At 42.7% G+C, this 24,407-nt stretch overlaps 1 protein-coding gene across 2 annotated transcripts in view; it reads left to right on the forward strand.

Moving 5' to 3' along the window:
- Positions 1 to 5,961: 5,961 nt before the first annotated feature.
- Positions 5,962 to 24,407, forward strand: part of Ptprk (protein tyrosine phosphatase receptor type K) — a 523,134-nt gene continuing 504,688 nt past the window's right edge. For both annotated transcript variants that reach the window (XM_038340426.2, XM_038340427.2), the window contains exon 1: positions 5,962 to 6,297. In XM_038340426.2, coding sequence (XP_038196354.1) covers positions 6,201 to 6,297 — 97 coding nt within the window. In that variant the 5' untranslated portion in view covers positions 5,962 to 6,200. The remainder of the gene's footprint in view (positions 6,298 to 24,407) is intronic.

Below are 24,407 nucleotides of genomic sequence, written 5' to 3' on the forward strand. Positions count from 1 at the left end.
GGTTTGAATGCAGTGTGCTGTGCTTCTTCAGCTTGATCCAAAACTGCCTAAGAACATAGACAGATGAGAGCTTCCCCAGGGATGTAAGCAATTGCCATGGCTAGGGCCTTGTTTCCAGACACTCTGGTGTTGGGAGTGAGGCTGTAACGGGCCTGGCCATGGCCATACTGGAGAGAAAAGGTACTTTCCTGTCCAGTCCAAAGCTCTCTGTGGGTAGCAAACACTTTTTTTCCATCAGGAGATTCCTGCTTCATCTAGCACTTTTTAGTTCAGAAATTCCCTCTCTCCTTCTTTCCCTGGGTCTCTGTTGACAGCACAGAAACTGTCTTTCTTTTTTAGGTTTTTTTTTTTTTTTTTTTTTTTTTTTTTGATTTTTCAAGACAGGGTTTCTCTGTGTAACCTTGGAACTCATGCTGTAGACTAGGCTGGCTTCAGTCGCAAAGATCCATCCCCAGTGCTGGGTGAGGTTAAAGGCTCATCAACAACACACAAACCTTTGCAACAACTTTACTGTGAGGAAAACTTACAATGATTTTAGTTTTTCACGTTGCAAAAGGGATAGTAGTGGGGGTGGGGCGTAGAAGCTCATTTTCACCTACCAGCTTAAGAGAACTCTGCTTGATAAATTGACACTGGGGATACCGTTTTAGGACAGAGGAACTGGGGTGATGATTGAGATGCAGAGTCAGAAGAACCTAGTCCCAGTCTCAGCCGTATTACTCGCTATAGAACCTTTGGCAAGTATTTTAATTCTAAATGGAGGCTATTTCTAACTAGGTAGGTGGAATTACTGCTACCTGCCTTGCCCACTTCACATGCTTGGACTGAGATGAATGAGTGCACGTGGAATATGTTTTGTGAATGAAAAAAACCATAACTACCTAGTTCCTAAAACTAGTTGAAAATTTACCTGATTGACTATAAATGCTTGCTGTGTGTATACTCATGATCTGTTCACTGAAGAAATAAAACATTCTGTCTGCTGGGTACAGATTTGCTCAGTGAACAAGAGGACAAAAATAACATTCAGTAAGCAACTAATATAGGCTCACATGTTTATACTTAACATAAATCAACACTGCTACAAAACGATGTATTGCATTTGATTTTTCTGAAAAAACACAATTTATTGATCAGATGTGGCTATTGTCCCAGCACTTGGGTAGCAGGAGGATTGTAGCAAGTTCACATACTCTGGGTTATAGAGATCTTATATATTCAAGGCAATGCTTTTTTTCTTTGTAACCATGGCTTGTCTCAGCTATTGTTGGGGTCCCTGTGAGACATCATTGGACAGAGCAACACCAAAGAAGAGCGATTTATGTTTGCTCTTGGTTTCAGAGGTTTTTGTGTCCCTCATAGTGGGAAAATGCATAGTCTAAAGTATGTGGTGGAGATTCTTTATGCAATAATTTATGGGAATCAGAGAGAGGAGGCAGGAACCAAGGGTGTATATCCACCATTTACAAAGGCCAAACCCCAAGTGACTTAGCCACCTATCTCCGAAAGGCTCTATAGCCTCCAAAATAATGCCCTACAATCTGGGAATCCATTCAGAACATGCTGTGGTTGGGGAAAGTTTCAGATTCAAAACCATAACTCTGGTCTTGAGAGATAACGTGGACTAGATCTTGAATGGCCCCCAAAGTCTTAGCTATAGAAGGCTTGGTATCCAGTCAATGGTGTCACTGGGAGGTGGTAGGAAATTTCAGAGGTAGGAAGGCTTCATGGGAGGAAATCAGGTCCTCGAGTGGAATGGTCAGTTCCTTGGCCACTTCTTACCCATGGCTTCCTGGCTACAAGGAAGTGAGCACCATACTTTACCTTATGATCCCTCACCATTCTCCTGTCTCTCCACAGGCCCAAATGATTGAAGACTGAAGCCTTGAGCCAAAATAAACCTTAAAAAACTTTCTTTAAGTTGTTTATTTGCAGTGTATGGTGGCACTCACTTGTAATTCCAGCACTCAGGAGGCAGAGGCAGGCAGATCTCTTGAGTTTGAGAGTACCAAGACAGCCAGGACTATGAAGGGAAATCATCTCAAAAAACAAATCCAAAAGAAAAGAAAAGAAAAAAAAAGAAAAAGTTGATTACTTAAACTATTTTGTCACAAAGATGGTTAGCACCTTATTCTGCTGTAGGTCCAGGGTCCTGAACTTTGAGAAGTCTCTGTTCCATCCTTTATCAAACAGATGTGCAGCACCCAGTTCCATACTGGCAATCATGAAAAAGGTCATACAATGGAGACACCTGTTGAGTTTTGCTCACTCCTGGGTTCTACAAACATTCCGATCTCCAGTGCTTATTTTCCAATTACACTTAGTAAATTTGACAAAACTGGGTTCTATTGGAAGCATGTTGCCAAATGCAAGTCTTGTGGGATAAAGGTATGTTTCCTTGGTCTTGGTCTTGGTTGGGTCAAATCAGGGTCAGGGTGTTTTTCCCTTGGCTCTTTTTACCCTACAGGTTTAAGTTCACGATTGGAGCTAATAGGTGGCATATCCACAAGAACAAAAGATATTTTGTTGTTCAAATGGTAAGCTACAGCTGTAATCCTAGTACCAGGATTGCTACAGTTGAGGTCCAGAAACAAGCAAAAAGCAGCAGTCCCACCCCACCCCACACCAATCAAGCAAGCTACCCTTCCATCTACTATAGCCAGTCATGTGGCAAAGAACGGCCCAGGGGAAAAAAGTACAACTATAAAAATTAAGTAAGCTAAATTAATTGAATCAATACTATTTTTCCCCTATGGTCCTGGGGTTGGAACCTGGACTTGAATATGTCACGAGACTGGTCTGCCACTGAGCTACTTCCCATGCTCATGCTTTATTGTTCTTGCTGTTGACCATTTTAGTTAGTCTTTGTTGTTTTTTTCTAATGATTTATTTATTTTTATTTTATGTGCATTGGTGATTTGCCTGCATGTATGTCTGTGTGAGGGTGTCAAATTAACTGGAGCTAGATTACAGACAGTTGAGAGCTGCTATGTAGGTGCTGGAAATTGAACCTGGGTCCTCTGGAAGAGTACTCAGCTCGTAACTGTTGAGCCATATCTCCAGTCCCCAGTCTTTGTTTTTTTTTTTTTTTTGTTTTGTTTTGTTTTTTTTTGCCTGTAGACTTTTGTCATCTCATTGCTTTATCGCAATACATTACATAGAACATAAACTTTATTGTATTAGCCCCTTTGAGTGTGTCATTTAGTGCCACTAAACACATCCATGATAATGCCTTGCAGGCTTCCTTAGTAACCCTCTACAGGTTTTTTTTTTTCCTGAAGAAATAAGATAAATATAAAATACAACAAAGGAGATTTTATTTGTGATTCTGTACATTTATGCACACATGCGCGCGTGTGAGTCTGTGGGTTGTCTCTGTGGCACTGTCAGCGTGGTGCCCCTGGAGTTCAGAAGAGGGTGTCAGGCTCCCTGGAGCTGGAGTGTTAGAGGTGTCTGTGAGCCAACTCTGGCTCTCTGGAAGAGCAGTATGGGTTTTTTACCACTGAATAATCTCTGTAGCCACCCCCCCTTCATCTTTTTCTCTCTATGGAAATCCTATAATGTCTTCGGCTACCGTGTGCCAATGTTTGGTCATAAACATTCTTCCCCTGCACAATTTCCTTTTCCATAAAATTCAGCTTTGTGTATTATTAGAGATATCCTACTAAGTCATACGATCGTGACTTGGTTTATATATGGACATTTGTTTATTCTCTTTTCTTTTATGTAAATACCTGAGTACCTAAAACATTTTTCATATTTGAGTTGTGTTAGGACAGCAAGTAGATAAAAGAATATGAACATTTCAGTGATTTTATAAAAATTGGAAATTTCAAAAACAGCCAACTACTAAACTGATGGTGAGCCCCCACTGTGAGCTGTGTGAGCCTAAGGATAAACGGACCACTTTGCTTGCTCAAAATGTTACTGCCTTTCTGTTGGTCTTGTTGAGAAGCCATCTCTGTTGATTTCTTGTAAGAATTTCCTTCTTTCTTTACTTTTTCCTCTTCCCCTATTTTTTTTTTTTTTTTTGGTGTTGTGGGGGCAGTAAATTTCTTCACCGCTAGTCTTGCTATTGCCTGAGCTCACTGAAGCCTAGTATAGTCTGGATACCTCCCTGTGATACTGCCCATCTAAGGGGCTTGGCCCATCTTGAGCACTCCCAAAGCATTATCTGTACTGTTACTCCTCCATCATAGAGAAAATAAAATGAATTCTTTATCTCTTGTTTCAGGGAATGGCTACAATAAGAAGTGTGGTAGGTACTGTCTACCGTCTATCTCTCTGAAGGGTTTTGTTTGCAAACAACTTGCCAAATCATGAGCATCTGTCATCATTCTTGCAAGAATAAAACAGGTGAATTCACATGGACAGAGGAGTTTGCTTTGCTTTTACTGTGGCAAATTACTGCTAATTTTTTAGAAAGTCCTGCTAAATCTTCAGAAGGAAAATAATAGGTTTTGGTTACCTGTGATCTAGAAAAGCTCCTCAGTGTAAGAAATAGGGCCCCAGGGTACACTGTGCTTCAAGTTATAGGTTAATGAGCAAAGGTACAGCCACGTTGTACCCTGAGGGAGGAAGCCTGCACTCTGTTGAACTGAATTGACAAATTAGGCTGGTTACAGGTGCTAATGAGCAATCAAGATTGGAGTTTAATGAAGTTTCTCTCCTCAGCAAATAAAAAAGAAACGTACTTTCTCCTTCTTGAGCTATATGTGCGTATATATGTGCGTATGTACATAGATATGTATGTATCTAGATATATACAGAGATGGCATACAGTTACTTGCATTTATATTTCCTGTTCAAAACCTAGTCATACCAGCATATATGTGTTACAGAACGATGTGGCTTTGTAAATGGCGAGAATGTTATGTTAAATTGAATCTCACTTCATTTTGATTTTAAAAGGCTAAAGATAGATGTCTGAGTGGCTGACAGGTGTCAATCAAGACTATTGTTAGAACTTGCGTATACTGGCATCAAAATTCGAAGTAAAAGTTATGCTTACTCAGTTGTGATCACACTTGCTTATGTCATATTTTGCAGGCTTAAATAAAGTAAACAGCTATACAGCGTTGCTACAGAAGCAAGTCAGGGTGGCATTTTGTGAAACCACATCGAGCTCCTAAGGCAGCAAACGGGCAGCCTTTAAAGATGTTAGCGCAGCATAGGGTTCCTTCAGAGCAACCATGCTGTGATCGCTGTCGGGGCAAAGTCCTTTTATTAAGTACGCATTTCTTAAATCGGTACAAGACAACAAAACAAAACAAACCACGCTCTACTACACCAGGCTATGCAAAGGTAGGGGGGTCAGGAGTTTCTCCAGCAGCAAGCAAAGTCAGTGACATGGCAAGTAAATTCAGATATTCTGTAAATGACAAACCAGAAATGAGAAACGCCAGCTGTTCACACTGGAAACTTACCCAACATTTTATTTTAGTCCAAGTTTTATTTATTATGAGAACAAACGAGAGTAAGTTTCCAGTGGGGGGTAGGGAGTCTTATTCCTTACCACAGCAATAAGGAACAGTGCAATTTCAGTGCAGCTCGGCGTTTTAAAGGTTGCTCCCCTTTCTTCCTATCACCAACCGCTCCGGTGGGACCGCCACCTTGGGAACAGAACCCCAGGACGCCTCTTCTCGGGCGCCTCCTCCGTGCTTCTCCCACTGTCCACCCACACTCCTGTCTCTCAAGAGTCGCATCTAGGGGATTCTGCAGTGAGCTGCGCCGCGTCCCTCTTCCCGGTTCGCAGCCCAGGAGCCGCGCGGCCACCGAGCCCAGGTGGCGAACAAAGACTGCGCGGGGCGCGCGGCCGGGCTGGCGCGCGTCTCCCTGGCAGGAGGCGACGGCGGCGGTAGCGCGCGCCGGAGCCCGCATTCCACCGAAGCGGCCGGAGCCGCGGGGCGAACGTCACCCCCAGGCTCCGCCCCCGTCCCTCCCCGAGCAAAGTAACTCTGGACTACCCTGAGCTGCCTCTACGAGCATGGAGAGCAGTGGCCGCGGCTGGCGGGCGACACTTTCGCCCGCGAGGTAGGGTAGTTTGCCGACGTTGTGCAAGGACGAAAGTGCTGGCGGGTGGCAGCGGCGTCCCCGCGAGCCCCCCACGAGGCCGGGCGGGGCGGCTGGCTGGTGGATTTCGCCCGCGATAACCCCGGAGGCTCTTTGCAAAGCTGCTTGAAACTTCTCCCAAACTCGCCATGGATGTGGCGGCGGCGGCGCTGCCTGCTTTTGTGGCGCTCTGGCTCCTGTCCCTGTGGCCTCTCCTGGGGTCGGTCCAAGGCCAGTTTTCAGCAGGTGAGTGGTCGGGGGTTGGGGGCATCTGGGGTCTGTGGCTGTCCTCAACCTTGGACTCCGAGGGAGGTGGAACTAGCTGATTGCCGGGACTGGGGATTCGGGAGGCGTTTGCTCGGGGTGGGGGGTGCAGGTTGAAGCCAGGTCTGTCCTGGGAGTTTGTGTCAGGCGGGACGAGGTCAGGAGGTGGGCGCCACCCCGCGCAGGTAACTTTTACGTTCGCGACCCATTGTTTCCGAGGCTGGCCGGGCACGCAGACAGTCCCGGGTATGCTGGATGGAGTCTGTGGCGACCTTGCTTTTCTTGGGTGAACCGTAGATATCTTGGGCGTCGGGAAAGCAGTCCTCACAGCCTTAGTTAGGGAAGAGAGAAAGAAAAAGTACTTAGGGCTCGCTCCCGGGACCACGATTCTCTGGCTCGCCGAGCGGGCTGGTGGCTCTCTGCCGCCAGACTGTTCAAAAATTACCCGGGAAGCTTTTGTCAGAATTGTGGGGACGCGTAGGGACTGACATCGGCGCGCTCTGCCAGGTGCTTTTTGTCCCGGGAATAACCTCCTCTGACTATTGTCCAACTACTTCCCTGTGACTCTCGGAGGCTCCTTCCTCCTCCGCCGAGGGTTGAGAGTTGCTCCTGGGTTGATTACAGGGCGCAGCGTGGAGCATGTTGCATGTGTATGTTGGCGGAGCCCGTACGAGGTTTGGAAATGTGACTCTTAGGATAGAATCAAAGCTGTCCTGGGCAGCAAGGGCTGGGCGCCCATTCCCGGAAGGCTTACCCTGCTTATGTATTGAAGCCAGCACAAAGCTGGCTCCACATCTCCCTGAGTCCGCCTGGATGACCCGGGCTGGGAACGTTCTCAGTCCACCAGGGCAACCCGGGTAGAGAGACGCGACGCAGAGTTCCATGGTTATCCCCTTTTGGATCTCACAGAAGACCCTGGACTCCCGGTCTCTCGGACTGGTTGTCTCTGTTCCCATCCAGTTTTGATATCCTTCCTGGAGATCGGGTTCTTTTGTGTGTTCTCTGCCTGCTCTGAAGTTTCACCTGGTGGACGCTGGGGAGCGAGCTCCCAGGTTGATCTTCTGCCTCCCGCTGTGCTTGACAACTTTTCTGGCCCACCGACCCGGCCCCGCGCGTTTGGCGGGCGCATCTGCTACCTGGGTTCCTAGGACAGATGGAAACACAGAGGGACCGAAGGGTGACGGGAAACGAGACTGTCGCGCTTTTGGCTGAACCGACAGGATGCGGAGACCGAACTTACTTTGTATTTGACAGTTTCATTGTTGAGACTGCCCGATTTCCTGGAAATAAACTCACCATGTTGTTTTCCGGAGCAAATCCTTCATTAGCTTTTCTTCTCCCCTCCCCCATTTTCAACTGTATACAAGGAATTATCTCAGAATCTGGTGTTTGAGTGTATCCTCCTCTTAGGCAGAGGCTGTGAAATGGTAGCAGGCAGAGGAGAAACCATGTATCTAGGTGATGTGCAGAGGGCACCAGTTCTATGCAGTGAGCTCCGACGACTTAATTTAATTCTCTCCGGGTTCAGTATTACCGCCTGCGTCTCTGCCATACAATGCTGTTAGTATTGGAACCATGCTTGATGTAACTCATTATATGCAGCAAGTTGGAGGGAGTATTGATTTCTACACAGTGCTTGTCACTGCACGGAGAGCATAGCTTGAGAAGGCATGTAGTTTGCTAATTGAACTTTACCAGTTGCATGATTAAACTCATGTATTCAGGACTGGTGACTAGTGATGTCTTAACAGCCGATGGATATATGCTCAACATTGGAGAAAGTTTTCTCTTTTAAAGTGTTATTTACCTTTTTCATCAACTGTTACTGAGGCTGCCTCATCACAGGGTGCAGATGTGCTTCTGAGAGTTTATTATGAATGCAGCCAGTTCTCACAGAACTGCTAACATCTTCTTGCTATTCAGGATATGCATGTATGCCCACAACCAAAGGTCTTTTATCTCTCAAGTTTAAAGTCAGGTTGTGGACTTATCTGTCTGTCTCCAGAGATTTAAAGTTGGTTTTGTAGGCATTTCTTTTTTTTTTCCTAGTTGTTATAAAGCATTTGGTATTGTAATGTCATTAAACTCTTTGGCATATTTGTAAAAAAAATATTGATTGGAGTTGGAGATGAATTAGAGATCGAAAAGTTTGGAAGTGTTTATTTCTTGCTTTTTTTTCTTCTGATATTCTATTTTAGATGATGAACTTCTAAAGAAATTTAAATAAACATGCATTAGAGATCTAAAAAGCCATATTTTCAAAGTTTTATAGTAGTCCATTCTCTTAAATACGTATTAGGAATCATGATTACCAAGGTCAGGTCGTCACTTTTCAATATTATTGTGTGGCTGTACATGTTGTATGCTTCAAAAACAAGTTGGGGAGGATACTGTAGTTGGGAATTTGAAATGTCATTTACACATCGAATCTCTTTGTGTCTCAATCACACATTAACACTTTCCTAGGGCAACTGGCTCTTTTTTCTGATTGCATTTCAAGTGTAAAGCTGCTGAATGGCAAACATCTTTAAAGCCAGGGTTTATGAATTTCACCCTTTACTCTAGCCTCTGAAAACAACACCTGCATCTGCATTCTATCCAGGAAAACTGAAGTATGGGAGTCCAGAGCGTTATGACAGTCTGTTTCCTGGGCCGTGTTGCTGTTTTTGTAGGTCTCACCATGCAATAAAGCTTTCTGTAGAACTCATGACCGACAAAACCTGTCTTGCTTGGAAACTCAGCTTTCTCATCTATAAAATGGGGATAATAATACGCGTCCTGACCTTTCCACATAGTTTTTATGAGGATCAAGTGAAGTCGTTTATGTGAACCAGCACTGTCAACTGTAAAGCATGGCACAGCTATCTGGGGTGTAATCATCATAAATTAAGGTAGCCTGAGTTCCAGAGTTTCAGCTTTTATGGCTCTTAAACTCTTAGAACTCTCGGTAACTATAGACTGTTCAGCAAGGTGTGTGTGTGTGAGAGAGAGGGGGGGGGGGGAAGAGAGAGGGGGAGAAGGGGGAAGAGGGGGAGGGAGGAAGGGAGAGAGAGAGAGAGAGCGAGGGAGAGGGAGGGAAAGAGGGAGAGGGAGAGACACACACACACACACACACACACACACACACACACACAGAGTTATTCTACTAGTCTCCGTTTCCATTATAAAGATTGATTCAGAGCATGCGTTTGATACTGAGACGGCAGTATCAGAAATTATCTTTGATCATTTTTCAGCTCAGCTATGCAAACCTTTCACAAATTGACGACAGCTTTGCTACTAATATTCCTAGTACGCTAATTGCAGGGAAAATACTTGGACAGTGTTGTGATTTTAAGGTGATTTGCTGAACTGGTTCAGTGTTTCCTCAGTGTGGAGAATTACATGTAACTTTGGATGCAGTCTTACCAATGACCTAGAGAGGGACTATTGTGTCTGCTATGAAGTGAGCCTGGGAACGCTTGCTGCTCAGGATCCTGCCTTGGATCAGGTCCTGGCACATCACCCTGGTCAATCCTTAGGACCTTACAACGAATCAAAACAGACCCACTTGCCTTGCGTCTGGCTTCTTGCTGTCTCTAGTACACAATTAAATTTCTTTTACTCTGTTTATCTCCTGGGCAGATACTTTGGAGCCGGCTCGTGTTTAAGGCTTGCCATTTAGTTCTCTAATTTTGATGGACTGGTATTCTTTGTTGTCTAAATACATTAAAATTCCGAATTCTGCTCCCCAATAATGATATGGATAGTTTCAGGACTGTTTTTCTTGCTCAGTGGTTCCCTTCTATCTGAGTTTCCTAGCTTGTGAGATGTCATTTTGTGTCTGCCTGCCCAGACGGGAAGAGGCAGGTTTGGCTGCTGTTTGGTCGTTGGCATGTGTGTTGCTGACAGCTCTTCTCTTTGTATTCATGAATGTGAATCTGGATAATAAATCAATAAATCAACCCCTCTGCTACTGTGTCCCTCTTTCACTTTGGCCCACACCTCCCTGATAACAACTTAGCTCTTCATCCATAGTCAGCAAACCAGAAGCTTGTCACTTTTGCTAATATCTTTAGGTACTGTGTATGTTCTTAAATGCTAGCTATATGACCGGTCCACTACCCAAAACTAAACCAGTGTTCTCACATACCAGACCCTCTCCTATGTCCAGTATTGATATGTTAGTTCCTATGTGTATAGCCTTAAATTTGCATGACATGATTTCATATGGAGAAAGTGTGTTGGCTACCACTAATGTTCTCCCCAAGATTGTATTTAGACAGAGGTTATACTGAGCATGGATCTGCACTGTTCCCATGTCTTCAACTTATTTTTTCATGGAGGAAAAGACAAAGGATTGTTGAAGGTTGAGAGCAGGAACTATCAAAAGAATTTACAGACAAAATACAGCGGGCACTTGTGTGTGTGTGTCTATGTGAGTGCGTGTAGGTGTGTGTGTTCATGTGCACGTGTACATACATGCGTGACGTCATTTACCTAATTTTCAGAAGAGAGAGAAGCATCTTTTTTTCTGAGTCATTTATTAGAATTGGCCTCTTTGCCTTTGTCCAAACAGATTCATTTCTTATTCTGAGAGTGCAAACATTTCCCTCTGTGTATTCCTCTCAGACATTCCCCTTTGATCATCTGTGTCTGGTCTGTGTTCCTCTATCAAATGGGGTTTCTCTGCCTAAAAAGGTTGTAATTGCTTTTGAACATGACTTGTTTTTTTTTCAGCAGAATCCATGCTGTTGATCATAGTTACTGAGAAATTGTACAAACCATATCAAGTCACCTTATATCTTAAAATTGTATTTGATTACAAAGCTGATGAATAATACATCTATCAGGCTGCTCTTTATTTCAAAAACAAGCCTGCATATCCATGAAATAATTTTTTTTAATGTCACAGAACGTTTGCTTCTTGTGGTTATCCATTCCTGAATGAGAGACTTCATAGTCCCTTTTGTAAGAGGGGGTGGAAAATTTGAATACCAGGTTGCCTAGCACTCTAGATAAGTGGATAATTTATATCCAACTGTGCCTTGGAAAACTTTTTGGAAGTTGCCACATTTGGGTGCTTATAGCATGAAGCCCAAGGCAGAAACTTGGCTAACTTCAGACCCCACTCAGTACAGACGTGACACACACGATTGATGGAAATTTCCTAAAGAATCAAAGTGGCTCATAAGACATATTAATAAATTAATTTCTCAAGGCAGAGTTTCTCTGTGTAACAGCTCTGTCTGTCCTGGAACTCGCTTTGTAGACTAGACTGGCCTCTAGCTCATGGAGATCCGCCTGCCTCTGCCTCCCAAGAGCAGGAATTAAAAGTGTGTGCCACCGATGCCCAGTCATAAGACTCATTTTAGGTAGTCAGTTTATGAGATGTGTGTCTCTATTCATCTTGAATTCTTTTCAGATTTCTTTTTTTCTTTCTTCTTTTCCTCCTCCCTTCCTTTCTTCTTTTCTTCTTCCTTCCTTCCTTCCTTCCTTCCTTCCTTCCTTCCTTCCTTCCTTCCTTCCTTCCTTTTCTTTTCTTTTTTGATTGGGGTTAATGTCTTGGTTAGTCCCCTTAAGGAAGCATAGTTTCCCTCTCATAAAAACTTAACTGTGTGTTCTGTTTCAGGTTGTTGAGGTTCTGGGAAAACACTGGGTTGGGAATGCAGGGACTGTATTGATCCTGCTGTGGAATACTGCCATTTCTCCACTTAACCCTGGTGTAAAGTATTTTTTTTCAGCATTCTGCTATCTATTGATAATCCAGAAAAACATATTAAAGGCTTATTTTGTCATTTACAGTTATTTTAGGTGCAAAGTAAGTGGGCTTAAGTGAAATACTTCATGCTTTCACTTACGTGACTGTGGAGCCCAGTGAATGAAAAAGCCATGAGCTGGGTGATGCTGGCTGAGCCTTCTACCGGCATCATGGGGTAGGGGAGCCAAAGGGAAGCCTCTGTCGGAATGAAGCCAAAGGGGAGTGTTCTAGGGAATTATAGTTTTCAGTTATTTAGTTGGGAGAGCTGAAAACTTTAAGTATGTCTATCTTGATGATAGTGTGAACTTCAGTGCCAAAGACTTATACTAGGAAGACACTGAGGAAAAGAGGTGATGGGGTCGAAAGTGCCTACTTACATTCTTAGAAAGACTACTGAAAGTCTATTAGTATTTCTTTTCTTTTTTTATTTTGTAGAGGAGAAACTGAATTTATACTAAGTGAACTATTTGTTCTAGTTCACCTTCCTGTTCCATTAATATATTACGTACTTAGTAAGTACGTAATGAAACTTCCAGATTGGCCTCTGTGTATTCACCTTTCCCAGTGCCTCCTGCTCCTGAATTAGCTGTCCAGGCTGGAACTCTGGACCTTGTTCTAGACAGTTCCTGGACTGGCCATAGAAATTCTCCTAATTATAGTTGGGCAGTGTGTTGGTCTAGCAACTGCCTAAGTGGGAGAAGTGAGAGCCTGGTCCCAGTTCCTCCGTGTCATTTGGTAGCAAGGGCAAGAACAGGAAAGAGGCCCTTCTCTGGCCTTGGCGTCATGGTTGATTGCTTTCTGGTCCTTGTGTTCCTCTACTGCAAGGTATCCTAGCATTTGTGTGGTCTGTGAAGCATCAGCATTAGCTTGGCTTGGGACCTTGTGGTGGTCTCTGGTCAGACCCAGCCCTACACATATTGGATTGGAATCTATATTTTAATCAGGTGATTTGCTTGACCATTTTAGTTTTTGGAAACATTGTATTAGAACAAACAAAGCTGAGCTTGAGAAAAGATTGTCACATGCACATCATTGTAGAATTGTAAGAGTTGTGATTAAGGATTAAATTATGACATAAAATAGATATCTCTGGGTTTATGATTATTTTTATAGATTTTGAAAAAGATTTATTATTTTTATCTTATGTATATGAGTGTTTTGTTTGCATGTATGTCTGTGTGCCACGTGCTAGGTTGGTGCCTATGGAAGTCAGAGGACAACATCACATCTTCTGGAATTGGAGTTATGTATGGATGTGAGCTGTCGTTGGGTGCTAGGAATCTTGAACTCAGGTCCTTTGTAAAAACAATTGCTCTAAATCACAGGGCCACCTGTCTAACCCCAGATTTATAATTATTATTTATATTTCTTGATAATAATTTAGCATCCCTCACACATCAAAAATAAATAAGATTACATGAGTTTTTTTTATATTTAATGAACACTCAGGCTTGAGAAGAATTTTTTTCACAAGAAGACAAATATAAAGCTAAGTTTTGGGTATTGATGTTACTTGAAAAAGAATATTATAGGTACGGATACTGTCTAAGGAACCAAAAATACTATGCATAAACTACCTTTGCTTGATTTAATGTTGGTAAGGGAAATAATATTCCCTCTGACATTAGTACCAATTGTCTCTCACTTTATAACTCTCTTTCTTCCAAGATATCTGTAAAAGGGAGCATGTTTGTAGGTCAGTCAGATTTAATGAATGGGAGTTAGTAGGTAGAATACATTAAATTTCACAGGGATTGTTTTTCCAGTTTTTTTTTCTGTTTATATTTAAGCACAGAGATTGTCCTCTTTCTCAAGAGGAAAAATTATGATTTAAAAGACAGTGTACACTGTTCGTGTCAAAACACCGTTTTCCGTGCATTTTATAGCTTGCTTTAGCATTCTTTTAGAAAATGAATTTCCCAAAAGACCTAATTGCCTCTTTATTAATGAGTCTGTAAGTGTTCTTTGCTATCCATTTACTGTTCTAAATGTGTCTACTTTTGCTAGCAGTTTCCACAGTGAAGTCTCTGATGAAATCACAACTGCTATGTTTGTTTTTGCTATTTACTAGTGATTGGGAAAAATACTGGCACAATGACATGGTTATAACGGCGAGGAATGAAAGGCAAGAAGTATAAATGGGTGTTAACCTCTGCTCGTTGATAATACCGTGATCGTAGAAGCTTGAGTTTGGGGATGGTAGATAGCAAGATTCTCTGTGCTTTTGATATTTGAAATAAGAATCAACTTAGCCTACAGTGTCTGAACTGTGAGAAACAAAGCTGTTGGGCTTAATAAGTTGCAGATTGATAAATTCCGAATCGACTTAATACTTTGGGTTTACGAGGGAGATCTAATTAGAGACAAGTATCAGGCAGGCATGGAAAACCTCAGAGTTTTTCCACACCCCTTCAAGAACTTTGGAATTTAAATGTTCTCATCAATCATTTCTCTTTTTTTTCCCTTAATTTTATTCCAAGTTTACTAGGCCTACTTCCCCCCCCCCACCCCCCGCTTTTAAGCTAGACTTAGGTGCATTTATTCTCCTATCCACTGAAAAAGGAAGATTTTCCCAAACAATTACAAAAACAGTAGGAGCTGCCATTTGCTGAGGGCCTATGACCTAGTAAAATCTAGGATCAGTGTGTTACATTTTTTAAAATCTCCGCAATCTCCTTTTGTTTCCATTCTACACACAGGCTTAGAGAGGGAAGGCAGTCACTTGTCTCCAGAGATCCTGTGAGGAACTGGTTGAGACAGGACTGGTTACTGAGTGAATGCACATACATGCGCACACATGGAGTGATTGCACATTTTCCTTTCAGATTAGCAGAAAATGCAACAAACTGGAGAGGCCGCTACAGTGTCACTTGCAATGGAATGAAATTAGATTTGAACAATTGAAGGAAGGAATCAAAAACCGTGTGTGTGTGTGTGTGTATGTGTGTTGTCTGTCTTTCTGTGTGTGTGTCTAAAATCTTTCTGGTAGGAACCAAGGGGTGGGGAATTATGGGGGAGACATTGGGGTTAAATGTCACATGGGGGCGCTGAGTGAGGTAAGGCTTGGGAAGTTCGGGGCGACTGAGGCTTGGCTGCTAAGGTAGAGTGGAGGACTAGAGTTTGTGAGGGAGTTTGTGTCCTCCCAGGTTTCTGTTCATTACAGAGCAGGTGTTTGCACTCAGGGCAGACTTCCTCTTTTATTTCCCCTTGAGTCATACTTTAAAAGCAGGAATGTGTTATTCTCACTATTTTATCCTCTCTGTACTGAATGAATCCAGCACCAAGCTAATGACTTGTTCATCTGATACAACTTGCTCAGAGAGGTCTATCCCAGAAGAACTTCAGCTTTCGGTCAGTATCTGAAGCTGGATGTGGTGGTTCATGCTTTTAATCCCAGCAGAGGTAGGTAGGTCTGGGAGACCCGGGCCAGCCTGGTCTACATAGTGTTAGTCAGGGCTATATAAGACCTTGGCTTACAAAAGGAACAGAACCCAAACTGATTTAGTACTTGAGTCATGTTTGTTATAACACACATAGCATTCTGCTTATTGATAATTTTTTTCCTTTATTTGTTATATATACAGTGTTCTGTCTACATGTATGCCTTCAGGCCAGAAGAGGGTGCCAGATCTCATTACAGATGGTTGTGAGCCACCATGTGCGTGCTTGGAATTGAACTCAGGACCCCTGGAAGAGCAGCCAGCGCTCTTAACCACTGAGCCATCTCTCCAGCCCTTATTGATAATTTATATAAATAAAAAACATTCTATAACCATTTTTTTTTAAATTAGTGCTTTCAAAATATAAACCTGTTTTACCCACTGGGTTTTGATAACAAGTATCTAGTGATCCAAAGTGTCAATAATGTGTGTGAATGAAAGGGACGGTCAGGTAGCTACTTGCTTTTCAGGTATGCTGGTAGGACCTATTTATGCATATATGCATATGTATAACAGAACCAACAAGAGTACGAATGTGTGGTCTAAGCTTTGGTAAATGAATACAATTGGTACAGTGAAACCAATCTATCGCTGTCGCTCTCTTACTCTCTGGACCCTAATATTGAAAACTGTGATGTGCAGGTGCATTTGCATGATTTTGCTCTACTCATTTCTGCTACTCATGATGCATATCTGTAGAACACAGAAATTAGGAAGAGATGCTAAACATTTGAAGTATCGGGTAATGAATAAAATGAAGAGAAGTAGCAGCCGGGGGTGCAGTTACTTTTAGTCTAGTACAGTGGTTCTTAACCTATGGGTCGCGACCCCTTTGGGGTTTGCATATGAAACATCCACATTACAATTCACAAAAGTAGCAAAATTGCAGTTAGGAGGTCGCAATGAAATAATTTTATGGTTGCAGGTCACCACAACCTGGAGAACTGTATTAAAGGATGGCAGTATTTGGAACGTTGAGAACCACTGTGCTAGTGAAAGAGTTACCCAGTATCTTAGTTTTATTTCTGGTTGTGGTAAAACAGGACGACAAAAACAGCTCACAATTCCAGATTGCTGTTCACCATTGCTGGGGAGGTCAAAATTTCAAGAACCTAGGTTAGAGAGTCACATCATAGTCATGGTCATGAGCTATGAATTAATACAAAAATGCTAAGTGCTCAACTCCCTTCCTTTGCTATCACACAATCTAGCATCCCTTGCCTAAGGAATGGTGCCACCTACAGTGGTCAGGTCTTCCTTTCTAAGTTATTGTAATCAAGATAATCCCACAGACATGCCTGCAGGCCAGCCTCATCTAGGCAATCCCTCACTGAGATTCTTAAAGTCTTTTTCATTTGACATTTGTTTCTATTTGGGGGGGAAGGGTGTTTTGCCTGCATGTGTGTCTGTGTACTTTGTGCGCGAAGTGCCCTCAGAGGTCCCTTGAAACTGGACGGTTGGAAGTTGCCATGTGGTTGTTAGGAATTGATCTTGGAGCCTCTGGAAGAGCAGCCAATGTGCTTAACTGCTGAGCCATCCTTTATTGAGATTCTATTAGGTGATTCTGAGTTGTGTCAATTCAACTGAAAGTTAACTATCACACCCAGCCCTGCTTTAATAAATGTTGGTACTAGTCTTTTAAGCTCTGGGATGACTAAGGACCAAGACTTCAGCTTAGGCAAAGATACTTCCATCATCCGTAATGGATGCCCTTGGCCTAGGCATCTGGCTCAGCATATAGAAGTAAAGAGAGCAATCAAACTAGAGGTGTATTGATTTCACCCTGTCTCTCCCTGCCACTGGAGCTTATTTTAATATACCTTTGTTTGCCGATATGGAGAACTCCGTCAGTGATCATGTTTTCTCTTGTGTATTTTTCTTTCTCTATGATTTTGTTTCTCTGTTTATGTCAGCGTAAGTTGTGTTAACCGAGTCCGAGTTGATGAAGTTTGTCATAATCTGGCTGGATGGTGGCAGATGGCTCATATTTACCTCTTTACCTAAGTTCATATTTACATACTTAGGAACAAATATGTTTGAAAAAGGACTGGCAGAGACCTGAGTCACGGGAACAAAAGGCTTTGGAGATTGGGTCCAGAGCACTGGACTTGCAGCAGGATGGAAACCATAACTGTCTGAGCATTGCTCTCAACCCTTTTCTCTTTAATCCTGCATTTCCTCACAGTACTGTGGGCATATTCCAGTGAAGAATGATTTTAATGTCTTCTCTTGTTACTCAGCCAGACACCTTTAAAGATAAAATGAGTAATGTATGTGAAAATTCTCCTATAATTGTAAACTCACATAAAATGCAAATTCTGTTAGGGATGTAAACTTTGGTGATAAATAAATTATTGTTGAAGGCATCGGAAGTGTGTATGCGGAAGAATGGAAATGAGAATCATAGATGCTTTATATATATTCATGTCTGAGTTATACCGTGCCTATGTAAATGCTGGGAGAAATAAGAGTTTATGTGGTCCCTGTGAACAATGGGTGATTCTGTTGTCATGTATCATCCAGTGTAGCCCCTCCCTCCATTTCAATTCTGCAGATACACAAAAATGCTACCAAATACCATTGGCATGTTTTCTCACTGTACCATAAATACCGTTTAAGGTAGTCCTTTCTATTGAACATGGATAAGCATACGTTGTAAGGACTGGGACCATGCTTAGCGTGCGATATGTATAGTTTTTCCTTTTGAGAGTTATGAAGAGATAGAACATCCTCTTTCTGGAGCTGAGGCTGTGGCTCATTTAGTAGAGTACCTGCCTAGCCTACACAGAGCTCATCCTCAGCACCTCGTAAAACAGGGTGTAGTGACTCGCTGGTGTAGTTCCAGTGCTGGGGGTGGTGGTGGCAATAGGAGTCTCAGGAGTTTATGGTCATCCTTGAACACATAGCAAGCTGGAGGCCAGTCTGGTCTACACGGAGCCCTGTCTCAAAAACAAAGCAAAAATAAAAATAAAAATAATCAAACAAATAAATAAAAGCAACTACATAATCAAAACGGAGCCTTTTCCATCCAAGCTGGCTTTTCTGTTTTTTTAGCTTCTGGCCATGATTTTGACGATACCTTTTAAATTCTATTCCTCATATCTTTAGTGTTTGCTATGTGTCAATGCCAGGGCAAGTACTGAGGATGCTGGGAAGCAAAGCCCTGTCCTGGAGCTTGGGGAGCAGGTATTTGACCTAGAGGAGGTCTATTTCTATAGAGCTTTGCACCTAATGATTCACAGTGCGGCCGGAGGCTATTTTGTAACTGACCACACCTTCATGATTTGGCAGATCTTAGAGATCAGGCTGTCTCTCACAGTTTGCTGATCTGCTTCAGAACTTGCCTAGGATAATTCTAGTGTATTAGAGTCTCCTGTCCTTGAGACTACTCTTCCCCGCCTCCCCCCCACCGCCCCCCACGAAAAGCAAAATGCTGCAGAAGAACTGTGCAAAAATGGCCATCATGATAGTAAAGTTCCACTGAGCGGAATTTCCCCAAAGTTGAGTAACCTGAAGTGTAAACAGACTCCTAGGAGGAGAGAATATTGCTGTTTTCCTAGATTCTGACAGGTGCTGGCTCTCCTGCCTGAGGCAGGAGTGGGAAGAATCTTCAGCAGGAAGGGTCTTCAACATAGGCCTCCACTGTATAGTACAGAATCATACATTTATATCCTAAACGTTCTTAGGCAGAGTTCCTGGTTGTTGGTTGGATTTATATCTCTGTGACCTATGGCTTTGTTACCGGGTCTCCAGGGTGCCTGGAGGCTTTCTCTGCTCTTTCTCCCATTCCTCGTATCTAGGAATGAAGGTAGGCTGAGGACATCCACTCCCTAACTCCCCAGCCAGCACCCGTAACCCAGAAACAGAACACATTCCCTCTGGTACTTTGGTCGTCCTTTATGACAGGACATTGATAGTCATATTTAAACACATCCATTGTTTTTAATGGGAAACAGAGAACGTGGAATTTCTTCAGTGAGGCCGATGTAATCTGCTACCTGTGAATTTAGGAGAAAAGCAGTTTTAGAAATGAATAAATATTTTCTAAGCACACTTCAAACTTCCAGATTACATAGACATAAGCATTAAAAACAGAAGCAAAGAAAGCAAAGACTTTTAAACCGAGTCACTAATACTTTGTGCCCATTTCATATTTAGTCAAAACACAGCCACATGCTGGTGTCCGTTCTGTGTATTTGGTAATGGAGAGGCTCACGTCACTGGGCTGGACTGTGTATGGTCAAAGATGGGCTCTGACATTTTCTTGATCTCTCCTTCCATCGCTTGCCTTTAGTTTTCTCATTTGCGTAGCAGGGCAATGGAGGTATCTGCTCCAGATATGTGTTTTGAGGAACACTGAGCTTAAGTACTTAAAAGAGTACCTGGAACACTGAGTTTAAGTACTTAGAAGAGTGTGTGGCCCATTAATAGCATCTATTCACTTTAATTGTCCTCATCACTACTGGACTAAGTTAACTTAAGTTTGCTGGGTCACTAATCCCTTGCTGTTCTTTTTCAAAACCCTCTGGCTGCAGTTTTTTTGTTTGTTTGTTTGTTTGCTTGCTTATTTGTGTTTTTTTTTTCACTTTTAAATAAGCCCAGCAGAGAAGATAATGGGAGTAACCTGAACTAAGCCATGGAACGCTTCGTGGTGATAGACAGATATAAGAGACAGTGTGGCAAGGAGCGTACAATTCAGTGTTTTTGAAAACAAATTTCTGCGGCTGAGATTCTTTAACAATGAACAAGGAGTCGGTGGTGATGTGTATGTGTGGGCATCTTTGTGGCACACATGTGTGGATAGGTACTTGTGGAGCTTCAGAAGAGTGTGTTGGATCCCCTGGAGCTGAAATTGTAGGCAGTTGCGGGTTCTCTGGAAGAGGGTGAATCTTTGGGTCAGGAAAATAAACCAACACATTTAAAAGTCAAAATCCAAAACAACAGCAAAAGTCATGGTGCGGGCGTTAGGAGGGGTCCATGAGAAGCATTAGTTTCAGGGCACTTCCTATGGTCTTGGAAGATGCATTCACAATTTCTTGAGCAGGCCGGATGCTGTGGGAAGTTTGAGACAAACAATACATGACTTAACCCCTGGAGACCTAAACTGAGTTACAGCGTGTTAACTTGGTGCTGGGAATAAGCTGTACGTGGGAATTGTCTAGGACATTCTCTTCTGCCTCAATCACTCTCTGTCCCAGTGAGACGTGTGTCTGGTGGACGAACAGCAGGCAGGCTGAGAAATCAGGGTAAAAGATGAGAGACAGGACCATCTGAGCTTTCTTCAACTTCCAGAATGAACAAGGTGTGCGGCTGTTTCCCCCGTTTGCACTCAGCCTCCGTGCTAACCAAATGCATACTGCTGACATTTAGAATATGCATTTGCCCGTGGGTTCTTACAGCTAGGATTTTAGTTTGGAAGGTTGTGCGGAGATTTAAGCTTGCTTAGTACACAAAATAATGAGGTGGTTTCAAACGCATTCAAACTCCCAAAGTTTTTTAGGCCACCTCCTGCTGTCTGAAGCCGTTTTTTCAGTGCCAGTCCAGGGTGGCAGGGTCTGATAAAATTCCTGACTATTGTTAGCGCCTGTGCAGTGGGAGTCCTCTGAGAACATCTCCATGGATTTGAGCTCTGCTCAGGTTCAGGTTTTTGGAGTTCAGTCTTAACGTTTTCTCAGTATTGCTTCCAACTGCAACCTGCTTTACTTTGCCTGTGTGGTGCTTGTGAAAGCCTGCTCTTTCCCTACCTAAAAGACTTCTTAACCTCTCTGCGGGAGAAGCCCTTTGCAGCACAGCTTTGAATCCCACTGAACTCACGCACTTATGGGATTTAACTGACCAGATCGGGACTACTTTGTGTCTTGACTGGTTGGGCCTAGTAATTACAGATGTGGATTCATAAAGCCCTTCCAGCTAAAAGTTGGTTTGTCTATTTTTACCTTTTAAGTTCTTCCAAGTTTCTTTACTTGTTGACTTCCTGGCATCCCGTTTTACCAGCTTCATAGGCGAAATAAAAATAATCATTAAGAAAACTCTTAACAAAACAGCAGCAACAATAGCAAACCCAAACTCTTGTTTGCGGTACACCTAATTTTGAGCTTTAAAAAAAAGTAAAATGGCTCCAAAGTCACAACTCAGTGACTCTTTAGAAAGCAAAGTCTTCTCTGTCGCAGACTCAGTACTACCAGAAGGATGCTGAGTCCGAAAGTGCCAGAAATGGGAAATTGACTACAAGACGTGAACCTCCCTGGTTCAGACTCTCTGGAAATCCACCACCAAAAATGGTGAGAGATGAGATTAGGTCGTTTGCTGTTGGGTGCTTCAAAATGGGGAGTGTCCTTTCCTCCCTAGTCTCATGAGGAATGCAGAGGCAGTTGAAGCCTTGAGGGCTGTGGGCTACTCCTAAGGTAGGAGGTCGGAGCAAGAGAGCATTTCATTGCATTTGACCCCCTTCCCTTCTACTCATTGAGGTAACTGCCCTCAGCAGATTCTTCACAGTTTGGAGGCTAATTACAACTCTTCTGTCCACCCCTAACCCTCATTCACAACTATGCCACAGATGTCCCCAGTTGCTATCACTCTCTAGAATAGCAAGAGATTTTGTAAAGTGTCCCTGGTGATTTTCAGTGAAGTTAAGAAAAGGTGAAGGGGGCCGATAAGCCAGTATCTAAAACCTTGAAAGTTAGGTTTCCTTTGAGGTGGAGAATCTTGTCAACTCATCTGTGGTTATGAATCATAGCCACACCAAGCATTTTCTTTTTCCTTTTCTAATGGAGCAATGTCACAACGGTTATATCTTTCCTACACATTGTGACAATAGACTTGAGCTTACAACCGCATGCCAACCTGAATATTCTCTTTAGCTTGTTAAAACAAGTGACACAGAAATGGGCGGTGGTGGCACACGCCTTTAATCCCAGCACTCGGGAGGCAGAGGCAGGCGGATCTCTGTGAGTTCGAGACCAGCCTGGTCTACAAGACCTAGTTCCAGGACAGGCTCCAAAGCTACAGAGAAACCCTGTCTCAGAAAACAAAAGCAAAACAAAACAAGACAAAACAAAAGAAAAAAGTGATACCATGCTAGATTATTAATAGTTCTTTGTTTTGAACACTTTGTTGGGGCAGGAATCATTGATTTGTGCATGGTTATGATTGATGTGAACTCTATTAGGAGAGGCTGGGGAGTGAGTGGTCTCTTCCCTCAGCAAAATGTAGAAGGCTGAACTCCTCTCATTCCTTTCATGTCAGCCTGGTTCAAATCAAATATTAAATACGTGGTGGCCCTTGCATGGCAGGCCTTGTGTGCAGCATAGAGGAAAAAGATGAAAAAAGAAATGAACCAAGTCTCTGTGCTGATTGTAGACTATCAGAGCATCTAGAGGTAAGTTCAGAGTGGAGAGTCCAGTCTTGTTGGTCCAAGCCGTTAGGAACATCTACTTTCAACTTTAGTCTTATGGTTTTCTATTTGACCCTTTTCACAGAGAATGATGTGATTGTCTATGGTCACACATAGTTTATGATGTTTTAAGCTCGCCTTCCTTAAGGGCTAGTGATTCAAAGCTCGCTACCACACTTAAAAGGGCAGGTTTTAAAAAAAGTCTTTGGGATTATGTGAATATTTTGCACTAAACACCATTTTAAAAAACAGAATGTTGCACAGCAACAGATAGTCTAAGAAAACAAACCTCTTTGCAGTGGTTCTCAACCTGTGGGTCATGATCCCTTTGGGGGTTGAGTGGCCCTTTCCCAGGGGTCACACATCAGATATCCTGCATATCAGATATTAACATCACAATTCATAACATTAGCAAAGTTATAGTTAGAAAGTAGCAACAAACACAGTTTTATGGTTGGGGGTCACCACAACATGAGGACCTGTATTAGAGTCACAGCATCAGGAAAGTTGAGAACCACTGCTCTAGTGATGTGGGAAGTCCTTAGGTATATGTGTTGCTTTTATTGGTTAATGAATGAAAAAACTGCCTTGGCCTGTGATAGGGCAGAGTAGAGCTAGGCGGAGGCAAGGGGTGGGGAACTAAACTGAATGCTGGGAGAAAGAAGGCAGAGTTGGGAGAAGCCTTGTAGCTCCCAGCCAGAGACAGATGCAAGGGAACCTTGCCGGTAAGCCGCAGCCATATGGTGATACACAGATTAATAGAAATGGGTTAACCAAAGATATAAGAGCTCACTAGTGATACACTTAGGTGACTGGCAAAGCAGGAATTTAATTAATATAGTTTCTGAGTGATTATTTTGTGGTCTCAGCAGCTGGGAACAAACAAATGGCCTCTGCCTACACTCTAGGCGGAGATGGCCCAGTTGTAAAGGTGCTGGGGGCCCGATCCTGATTATTGGTGGAAGGTGAGAATTGACGCCAATACACATGAATACACACACACACACACACACACACACACACGAGAGAGAGAGAGAGAGAGAGAGAGAGAGAGAGAGAGAGAATATATAAACATATAAATGCAAAAACCCTCAGAAGTTATACTCTTAAAATTATTATACTAAACATTTTTTTGTGGCCCATGAAGGTATCCTATGTTATTCTGAAATTTTTGTAATAATGAACATGTAATAATACTGCACATTGTTATATTACTTGATCTTTAAAGAATATACCATGAAAGTGATAACAGCTACGAAGTCTGTATTTTAAAATGCAACTTAAAAGCATAGGTTTCCAAATTTTATATATATATATATATATATATATATATATATATATATATTTTGTATATGCTGGTTTGCCTGCATGGATGTGTGTACACCGTCTGTGTCCCTAGTTCTGCCAGAGGCCAGAAGTGGGCATTGCATCTGGAACTGGAGTTACAGACAGTTATGGCCACTGTGGGCAATCAAACTTTGGTTCTCGGCAAGAGCAGCCAAAGCTCTTAAGTGCTGAA

The sequence above is a fragment of the Arvicola amphibius genome, chromosome 8, assembly GCF_903992535.2.
Source record: "Arvicola amphibius chromosome 8, mArvAmp1.2, whole genome shotgun sequence".
NCBI lineage: Eukaryota > Metazoa > Chordata > Mammalia > Rodentia > Cricetidae > Arvicola > Arvicola amphibius.